Source organism: Nelumbo lutea, chromosome 1 (assembly GCF_056320005.1).
Source record: "Nelumbo lutea isolate HS-2025 chromosome 1, American lotus-T2T, whole genome shotgun sequence".
Lineage (NCBI taxonomy): Eukaryota > Viridiplantae > Streptophyta > Magnoliopsida > Proteales > Nelumbonaceae > Nelumbo > Nelumbo lutea.
The window spans coordinates 100497038-100508388 of NC_142684.1; the positions used below are offsets into that span (position 1 = coordinate 100497038).

At 39.6% G+C, this 11351-nt stretch overlaps 1 protein-coding gene across 1 annotated transcript; it reads left to right on the forward strand.

Annotated features, from left to right (window-relative positions):
• Window positions 1-101: 101 nt before the first annotated feature.
• LOC148876419 (F-box/kelch-repeat protein At1g57790-like) lies at window positions 102-1212 on the forward strand. Its single transcript, XM_088966822.1, has one exon. The coding sequence runs from the start codon at window positions 156-158 to the stop codon at window positions 1158-1160; it is 1005 nt and encodes a 334-aa protein (XP_088822948.1). The 5' UTR covers window positions 102-155; the 3' UTR covers window positions 1161-1212.
• Window positions 1213-11351: the final 10139 nt, after the last annotated feature.

An 11351-nucleotide genomic window follows, 5' to 3' on the forward strand; every position in this document is an offset into this window, starting at 1 on the left:
GTTTATACAATTTTGATCAGTCATCTCGAAGAAGGAAGAAAGAGAGAAAGAAAGAGATGGTGGGCAAAAGAAAGAGAGCAAGACTTACTGATGGGAAAAAGAGTAATAGAGAGAGGCCGTGGTCCGATCTTCCTGAAGACATTCTACAGTTGATCATGGAACGTCTGGCTTTTATTGATCAGATACGTTTCCGTGCAGTGTGCAATAGATGGCAGTCCATCGAACGAGTCAGCAGACCCAATGTCGATCGAGTCCATTCCGAAAATCAGCTGCCATGGCTTATGGTATTCGAGAGAAGGCCGTTCAACTCGTATAAGCTCTACGATCCTTGCAGAAAGAAGGCTTATGACATGGACGCAGGGGCCAAGGTCCCAGAGGACCTTCGCTATTTGCAAGTTTGTGCTGCCAAATCCGGTTGGTTGTTACTATCGAAGGGACACCCTCGTGGTACATCATTCTTCCTCTACTGTCCCTTCACCAAGGAGTGGATCGATCTTCCAGTTCTGGATTTCGACATTGACGCTGCAACCTTCTCGACCTCCCCAACTTCCCCAGACTGTATATTCTTCGCTTTACACAGCCCCGTAGATGCCTACACTGTCAGTGTCATCATCAACACGTATCGCCGGGGGGACAAGACGTGGACCAAATACAATTTCAATGTAGGGTTCTGGCTTGTCAAGAATGCGGTCTACTCTGAAGGAAAGTTTTACTGTTCAACACGTCGTGGTACACTTGGAGCTTTCGACGTATCTCGGAAAGATTGGAATGTGCTTGCAATGCCGGGTTCTGCATATGTTGATGATCCCATGTACGATACGTATTTGCTCGAGTCTAAGGGAGAGCTTCGGCTGGTTATTCTGAGTAAAAAGGGACGATGGAGCAAGATTTTCAGGCTTGATCGTGCACAAATGAGTTGGGTCAGAGTCGAAAGCTTACAGGATCGAGCATTGTTTCTAGGGTCCACTTCATTTTCTGTTTCAGTTTCAGACTCTGTCAAAGCCAGAAGACAAATAGCAGATAAAATCTATTACTGTAGAGAAGAGGATCCGGCCAAGTTCTACTCCCTCAAGGCTCGGAAAAGATATGTTTGTACCGCGACCTATGGTTGTCTGGCCGAGGTTGGTGGCAAGAAGATCTGGATTGAACCTCCTTATTAGTTGTAGTTTTTTTTTTTTTTTCATGTAAATTTATGTGATTGTTTTAAAAAGTAATGGGTTTCGATAATGGAGTCTGGTTTAGTCTTTCAAACGGTTTGGCTTTTGCAATGTTATAACAAATGCTAAACCAGTGTGCCTCAATCAATAACATAGCATCGGCTATTACCTTCTCAATTACTGTTCTCTCATTCTCGATCGCATTATGAATTTATAACCATTTCTGCATAAACCAAAGAAAAAATTGAAAATAGATAGAATGACTACCCTTAATTTGTTATAGCTCATCAGTATGACACAAGAAGGAAATAAAATCCCCCTTCTTCATCTTAATTGTTAGCCCCGAACCTCCTTCTCTTCAATCAATTAATTTTCTTATTGTCTGCAGAGTACTTGGGAGAAAAAAAGATGAAAACAAGACCAATCTCTTTGATTTAGCATACCAAGCTGCAGCGATTTTAGGCATCTAGACACTAGTGATGTCCTTTAATTTATAGAGAAAACTGCAGGCACTGAGAACTTATAAATATTTGCTTTGTTTATTTTATTAAGTGCTGAACTGATTCCATTTTACGGATTTGAATCAAGATTATAGATTCGAACATTACTATATTAGCTCAAAAAGGATCCAACTACAAAACTCAGATTCATTGAATTGACAATTGATAATTCCAAAGGGTTCATGACTTCATGTTAGATTATTTAAAGAAACATTCTTTCCGTGGTAGACATTTGAGAGGTGGACATGGCACCAAGCAAAACAGGATTCATGGAGCTGAGCCCATTTAGTGGGACAAAACTCAGATGAGAAATGTGGCAGGAAAAGGTTTCAATCAGACAAACCACACAATGAGAAAGAAAGTTCAAGAAAAAAGCCTTCTGGTTCTATCCCATTTATCAAGGTGTGTTCGTCAATACTTATGATTTTTTGTTTTTCAAAACCAAAAAGCAATCATATTGCATCCATCAAGGCCATATGTAGGGCTGCTACATTCATTTTGGGATTCAAATTAATTAAAATTGTTTGTCTTATTTACATCAGACCGGAACTGGATTTGATTATAGATCGAACATTCTTGAATTAAAATTTAGTAAATCAAAATATCATTACCATTATTAATAAGATGGATTTGAAATGATTTAATATTGTTTATCGTGTAAAACAAAAAAGACCTGGACTATCGGATTTTTCTATTTATGTCTCTTTGACAATTACATAAACATTCAAACCAAATTTACTAATACATATATTATTATCGTCCAAGCCTTATGTCAGCCACATGGGATTGGGGTTGGGGTTTGCTACAAGAATCCTGTTTCAGCAACTCTGTTTAATGCCATATCTATTGCAAAATCATGGTCACTTAAATCAATTCTTACTGCTTCGACCAAAGTCCTCTTTGGTCTACCCCAACACTTTTAGTAAGTTGAATTGTTCTGATCAAATTGGATTTAGTTTTTATAATTCAGAGTCTAGATCTGGAAAGCACACTCAGTGTGAATACATTGAGTTACCACACACTCAGTATGTAACACTTGTCCCACAAGTTTTCCTGCAGTTCACCCATGCAAAATCTTAAACACACATTTGAGGGACAAGTGCTACTCAGTGTACCTACCAAGTTTGCCTACTGATTTAGATTCGAATTATAAGGGCTGAATTACTTTGCCATCCTGATATCACCTTAATGTGTGAATAGAAATTATAAACAGTGCACCTAATCTAGTTCTTCGTCGGAAGAAGAAGGTGAGGGAAGAAACGAGAAGAACAGGAAGTAGAAAAAGGTTAGGGAGAAGAGAGAAGAGGAAGATGGAGGGAGAGACAGAGAACAGTCGCCGTTGCCTGGTTCTTTTGCCACCATTGCCTCCTCTGCCGCCGCCTCTTCAGATTGCCGCTGCCTAGTTCGTCGTTTCTTCATCTAAGGAATCCAGTGACGAGGGAAAATAGTCGACCGAGTAATCGTCAAACCCAGAAAAAATTCCAAAATCCGACACGCTATCTTCGGATCCGGGAACATGTCGAAGAAGGACCAGTCGATGGAAACATCGCTATCCGTAGGGACTAGTCCATCAAAGACCGATGAAGGTGAGGGGTATTCCAGCGTGGTCTCCGTCAGTAAATGATCGGAATGCTCCTTATTTTGTAGGTCCGCGTTCGCAAACCAAGCCGCAGCAACTCGATGGAAGCAGGGTAGCAGATCGCCGCTGCCTGGTTTGTCGTTCCTTCCCGCTGCCTGGTTCTCTTGCCACCGCCGCCTCCTCTGTTCGAACGGGGAAGGCAATGAACAGGTTCCTTGCCAATATCTGATGAAGAAAATAGTGGAGAATAGATCGGGTCACACTGTTTGTGTCGCTATTCGTCGTTGTTCATCGTTATTTCTGTTCATCGTCGTTGGAAGGCAATGAACTGTGGTTTTTCAGTTTTTCCATCAGGGTCGCACTGTTTTGGCGCGACCCCGATTCCACGCTTTTGGGATCTCTCATCCCACCTCTTTTTCATCCCATCCCTCTATTTCCCGCAAACCAAATGAGAGTTCTCATCCCCATCCCACAAACGAAATGGAACCTTAGAATTGGGCCAGGATTGACCCTCAATCTGACCCAACCCACTCTAACCTTATCTAAACAATGTTACAGCGCATCCCAAATCTCCTAACAAAAATTCCACATACCTACTCAAAATTGGCATCCCCACTGATCTAATGGTCCATAATCAAACAAAAAGGCCCAACTGTGATTGGGGACACCAACACATCATGATCAATTATCAATAAAGTAGCATAATCGATATCTATTTAGAGATTAGAAAAGGAATGGAGAGAAAAAAAAAAGAAAAAGAAAAGTGCCGACAAGGAAGAACTACAGTTCAAATGAAGCAAATGAAATCCTTAAGAAAAGCTGATTGGTAAGCATCAAAGTACCACATATCTGAACCATGGTCCATTCGCTAGGCCCATGATATTGGGTTAGGAACTCTTCAATGGGCCTCAATCCTAACCTAAGCCCAGTATAGTTAAAATTCTTCAAGTTGGACAACCCGACTTGCAAAATGCAAACCTAATGAATACAAATAAAGTCTACATTCAATAGTGAGAGTTCAAGTTACTCATTAAACACTTTCTTTTTTATCTTGCACATTCATAACATATTCATACCTGACCCTGGAAAATTTGTATCTTTTACTCTTTTGATTAATTCTAATGGAAGTGTATCTTTTACTCTTGACTTTAGAAAAATGTTAATTGCCATGCTTTGTCTTGATTTTTTTTGTCCTGGTGTTTGGTTTGTCTTATCCGCTTCAACTTGAATTTTGAGTCTGTTTGTTGAATACATTTTTGCTTTGATAAAGTTTATTTAAGTTTTTGCCATCCATTTTCCACAACACATTTGTGGTGGAAAATGGGATTAGAAGCGCATCAGTAGGAAAATAACGATAGTGGATTTTTTTTTCTACATTTAGAAAGCTGGGATCTTCTACCCACAAGACACTACAGCTGTTCATTGGGGACATCCCCATCGATGACAACTGATTCTGGCTGTAATGTCTTGTGGGGCAGGTTGTAGTTAACAGATCTCAACTGTGATTAGAGGTGCAACTTTGAAGGGTTCAAGTTCAGGTTGGGAGTTTGTCAAATTTGAATGGACCCAAGTGTAAAATGCTAACTCGGACCAACCTGAATTGCACCCTAACTGTGATAGTATGTGGCTGTAGCATTGCATTATGAGTTATAGTGTAATCACAAGTGCAGGAAATGGAGAATTAGCATTCATTCAAAATACCGCATCCAAGTCAAATTTAGGATAACAAAGCATTACATTTTCCTAAGTAAGAAAATGCTGGGCCATAGATTGCAGAGTGCATAGCCCAAAAATCAGATTGACTATTGTATCTCAAACTCAAAACTGTGGATGCTTCTTAGCTAAAAATTCTGGTAGGTTTTGTAAAGCATATGTTATTAGTGGTATGGAGGCCCAAAGCAAGAAAAGTATCTCTGATCATTGAATTGTGCAACTTGGAATTTAGTAGGTGACAGTCAGACCTCAGATGGACTTGGGGTATATCCAGTATTGATTGATCAGAAAAAGAAAAAGGTAGAGGTTTAAAGCTTAGACATGATTTGGACTTTTTGACTTCTAATAACAAAGGTAGTACCTAAAAACTTATCTACATCCAGAGAAAGATTACTTTGAAATAAAAAGACAGTTCTGCATTTCCTTCTTTGCCTCTTTTAAGTATTACAGGTAGCACCTTTTTCTTTGGCTGTTTATTTATAATTAATTTGTTATCTGAGTGTACCAATTCTTTTTCATCAGCTTTTATATTCTCTATTAATTTTTTTTTTTTTTTTTACCTTTCTGCAGTACTAATATTATCATCACCACCACTATCCTTGATTAGTTAATTAAAAATTTGAGAAACATTTAGGAAAATTTGTTGTAAAGCATAATTGATGTAGCCAGCAGCCCATGTAACTGGGAAAAGGCTTAGACTTAAATGATGATTGTAGTAAGGGATTCATGCAGCGGACCCTATTATGGTTGAGATCTATTATGGTTGAGATAAAGCTTAAATTATGATGATGATGGAGGTGATGGTGGTGATGATGATGATAGTAGTAATGACGATAATGATCATTAAACTATGAATAATATACTAAATCATAATTAAAATCACATTTTTTCTCCTTTTGATGCTATTAGAATCACAGATGAGGGGTGCATAAGGCCATTAAGGTGCATTAAGACATCAAACCAGAAAAACAAATACAAACATAAGAAACGAAAAAAAAAAAAAGGCCCACCACAAGAGAAACCACTTTGAATGGAGGTAGCTAGCACACCATCATCAACTTGCTTACTTGCCTTTAAGCAATGATAATTATCCTAAAAATTACATAATTAAATGCCACTGTTTACGCTTCACATATTGAAGTCTCAGATTCTTAGGAATTAAGATATCAGAGATCGACCTTGGATGGTTCAGCATCTTTTGGAACATGATCAGAAAAGGTTATGTATGGAAATTAATTTGTCAATACATCACATTGGCATATATATATATATATATATATATTTTTTTTTTTTTGCATCTTCCTTCCTTTTTCTCAATTTTGTTTCCTTTTATTTCTTTCTTGACAGTCATACTTGTAACAAACTAATGGGCTTAAACTCTTCGGAGTAGTCAACATTCAGTACTCATGACTTCAGAGTCTCAATAAAAGACTAAAACGAGATTGTTTGATTCTACATAGCTTCCAAACATGAGTTATAATCAAGAAAGATTGTACGCACTTATGCAATCTAGTAACTCTTGTGAGTTCTGAATATTCCAGTCATAGGACCCATTGAAAGGAATGATGGTCACTCTCTGTGATAAATCATTGTTTTGAAGACCGGGCCAGACTGGTTTACCCGGGAACCGGTCAGGCAATCGCTTTTGTTTCATCCCAAAACCACTCCTGGGCCAAAAACTGTTGTTTTGGTCAATGAGTCGCTGATCTAAGTGGTCAATCTGTTGATCTAGATAATGGTTTTTAGCCTTTTTTTAAATTTTTTTTTAATTTTTTATTTTTAAAATTAGAACGAATAAGACGATTGAACCATTTGACTTGGGAACCAGTCCCCAAAACAATTCTGTATCCGGTCCATTTTTCAAAACTTTGATATAAATAGCAGGGATGCAAATGGATTGGATTGGAATCAAATCGAGGTATATTCGAATCCGATCTGACATTGTTCATGTTGGATCCGATTGGATCTAATACAGTAAATTGGATCTTCGGATCTGATTTGATCCAACTTATTTTATTTAAAAATTAATAATTTATTAAAAGAAAATAAAATATATTAATTTGAATAAAATAAAAACAAAAAATATAAATATTTTTAATCATTTTCATTATATATATATATATATATATAAATATATGATTTTTATAAAAAATAAATAATATAATAAATTTATAAATAACATATATATATATATATATATTATATTTATATTTATAAATGTATAATATATTTGATCAGATCTTTTAAGATGAGGTAAGGATGGTCCGAATCCGATCCTAACAAAAATGATCCGAATTCGACCAGATAGGATCGGATCTCGAATTAGATATGATCCTATAAAGGATTCCCTGCTTGATCAAGGTAGACTACTGGCCTCCACGTTAGCGCGAGAGTCAAGTGGCTTTGGACAAAGCCCAAAGTTATAGGGTGGTACCTGGTAGGTAGGAGTAGGATCAAAATTTGACGACTTGTATCGACCACGTGTTCGGCTTCAGTCCAGGCACTTTTAGTCAAGGCACCATTCGCGTATTCGGAGGACGCGCCACGCGTCTCCGAATCGTGTGAAGGGTTAAAGCATGCGAGAGTTCACAACCATCCGCCCTCCCCTCCTCTCGCATATGAGACATCTCTCCTCCTTCATTCTCTCTCCATCCGTCCGGCGACGACTTTACAATTATCACCGCCGGCGATAAACAATCATCACCGGCGGAGGAACTGTCCTAACTTCAGCGGGGGCATCTCGAATTCAGCACCTCCAACGCAGGCCCCGCATCCATGACATTGCGGCAAATGTCAAGGGTCAATTCTTCAAGCAAGGGAAGGGCGACTGATGTCAAGGGTCAATTCCTCAAGAGCTGTGCGACTGATGCTCGCATCTTCTGCGGTGAACCCATCATCGTCTGGGTAGGGACGGGCACTGGAAAGGGAGGATGGATCGGCGAGGTGGAGAAGGGTGAGGCGGGGGCAGTTAAACCCCATTCTCAATCACCGGAACTCATCGTCAACCTCACCGGCGGTCACTTGCTTTTGTTCTCGTGCACTTTGCTGCAGTTAAAACAGCCAGACCAGCGCCTCAAAGCATCCCCGCCGCCACTGGATTTGGAGAGGAGTCGAGGGGCGATTGGCCACATGGCGAGGGCAGGGAAAGGTCGAGGTGGGTGACAGCCCTGAAGCTGGTGGGAATGAGGAAGAGGTCGCGAACCTTGCCTCGCAGGGTGATGGAGGTGCGCGTCGACCGCTCCAGCAATAACCATTTCCGGAATACCAGCGACACGGAGAAAATTATTTTTGGTCCGGTTCTGCTTGGCTGCTTTGGCCTGAGATAACCACCGAAAATTCAGCACACACTCAGCCGATCGAGCATGTATACAAGAGTAGATATTAGAGACCTTAAGAATTAAGACACAATTTGGGTGAGTCCATTCACTAACAGCTGCAAAATTAGAACTGCACTTATGGCTGTGTTAAGAGCTGTTTAAGCAATAATAATGCCCCATGTCAGCTATACACAGAACTTACGACCCAATGAAGTACAAACCCACCAACATTTGAAAGAAAAACAAAACACCACAACAAATGAATTTTTTCTTTCAAACAGTAGTGGTGGTGTTTGCTGTAATTCATTAATTATTGAGGTCGCATGTGACCACGGTTGCAGCAGCAGATGTGAGCTTGTAAATTACAGCCTTTTTGACGTATTGCTTTTTCTATGACTACAAGGCGGTTGTGGAGCATAAACACTTGGTGGGTGGTGTTGTTTAATTGCTGGCTTGCCCTGCGGTACAACAAAGGGGATATGTGGAATTGTGGTTGTTTATGGTGACTGCACTAATTTGTACCTAATTAAGTTCTAGCTTGGAAATCAATAAAATCATTTGATTCTGCGGATAAACCAGTGCCATTCCAGCAGCACAGGGGAGCATATATGGGACACAAGACTCAGTTTCGAAAAAGTACAATTACAAATATATATACATATATATAGTGTAAATGTATACAAAATACAAGGTTTTGTATTCTATACATGTATATTTGTACTCCTCCCAAACTGAGCTTAAATGAAAATGTCTCAAGGGATTAAAGACCTCATAAAGTTGCTTTTAACAAACAAAAAGTTATGGTAATCTTTACATAATTATATATATATATATATATATATATATGTATGGTATGGTGTCAATTATGGATCGGTTTTGGATTGGATCTATACAAATCAAAATTAAGTTTCGAACGAATTTGATTGACCAACAAGACGTATTAAATTGAACCAATCCAGACTTAATGGTCCAAAATATTTATTATATTGGATTAGACCCATTAATACAATATAAATTAAAAACAAGATAAGAATATAGGTATCAATGAATCATGTTTGATTTAAAATCAATCTAAATTAAAAATAAATTTCAACAGATTGGATGATTCAGACATTAAATTGAACCGATTCAAATTGATCCAAAATATTCATTGGATTCGATTGGACTTGATAATGGACTGACATTCGACTGGATGGGATTGGACCAAATCCAATTCAATTGACACCCTTATATGTATATATATCCGACCAAATAAGATTTTGGTTAAATAAAGTCAATTTCTATATAACATTGATGTAGCGTTTCTTTGAAAAACGACCATGTCTTAATGTATACAAAATTTTTGCATCAATGGGTTTTGGACGGACGCTGAGTTAAAATCAATTTTAAAAGCAATCATTTAAATGGCCGGATTCAAGTAGCTATTTATGCTACTTGTGGTTGCTTTTCCTGTAACTCTTAATTATTTAGATCAGGGGCTTTTTTGTAATTTGCTTGTTTTCTTTTAGTTTATTGAATCTTGTTTTTTTACCAGAAAAAAGTTTGAAAGAATATGGTTTAATAACCTGCCCTCTTAGCTTATACTAGTTCGTTTTTTAATAAGTACACTTAGAATATGATGTAGGGATACTTAGCAGGTCTTAGATCGTGCCACGTAGCATCGGCCAGATTAAATCCTGGTTGCACATTACCAACTGCTTTCAACCACTCCTAAGGCAAGGTTATCTATAAAAGGGGGTACTCATCTCAAGGTAAGCATACTTAGAATCCCAAGAGAATCATCCTTGCCAATTAAGGACTAAACTCTGAGCTTTCATTTCTTGCCTGGTCGGACCCCTCTTAAGCACTCGGAGAGGCAAACCCGTGGGGTCCCACGACAATCGTAGGGACCACAATTGCCACCATCGCCATGCGAAGAGAAACCGGGACGATGGAAGGCACTTCAACCACTACAGTCCTCCTTCGAGGGCTGGAGGTCAACGCTACACCTCTCCCCCACCAATGTCTAACCTTTGCGATCTCCTCAATGATCGCCGAGCTCGTAAGAATCAGGATGTACCAGCATCCAAGCACTCCAGGTATAGAGCTAGCCCGTCCCACATGAAAGAGAACCTAGACGAGGTCTAAGCATCAATTAACCAACGTCTTAGTGACATTCAAGTGCAGATAAGCACCATAGAAGATCAAATCTAGTAAGTGAAGGAGGGTCGACTTCTTGGTGACCTTTAGAACCACTCCTCTATCCAAATGGAGGCTTACACCGACTCCATCACCTCGAAGTCGCTCCCACACTAGAGACCTATGATGGGAGCACAGGTCCAGATGACCACTTGGAAAACTTCAAAGTCCTCATGCTCCTCTATGAGTACTTCGATGCCCTGATGTGTCGAGCCTACCAAGCTACTTTCAAGGGAGTAGCACATAGATGGTTCTCCACACTCCCACTTCGGTCTACCAACTCTTGGGACCAGTTTGCAGATCTCTTCCTCTCCCATTTTGTTAGTGGTTGATGGTGCCAATGCGACAGTCGTTTCTCTAATGTCCATCAAGTAGAAGCGTGGGAAAAGCCTTCGGGCATACATTGACCGATTCAACCTGGAAGTGCTTGAAGTAAGGGATCTTGACCCCTCAATTTCTATGCACATGGCCATCAGTGGCCTCCGGCTTAGACCCCTCAACTAGTCCATCCCCAAAACTCCGCCTAGGAATAAGGCCGAGTTCATAAAGAAAGTCCAAAAGTACATTGCTGTCGAGGAGGCCAAAGCCAACAAGCGCCTAGAGGCTGAGGCTAGCTAAGGGGCCACGGGCGAAGAGGAAGGAAAATGATGGCTATGGCACAACCACACCAACAAAGACAGTAAGAAAATGCCTCCAGCCCCTTCAACAAATATACACCACTGAACACCTGAACACATATACTAATGCAAGTAGAGAAGGAGGAATACATGAAGTGGCTGGTCAAAATGAAGAGAAACACAAAAAGAGGTAACCCCAAGAGGTAATGCAAGTACCACCGTGACACCAACCATGATACCGAGAATTGCTACGAACTTTAGGATGAGATCAAGTCCATCATCCGTCGCGA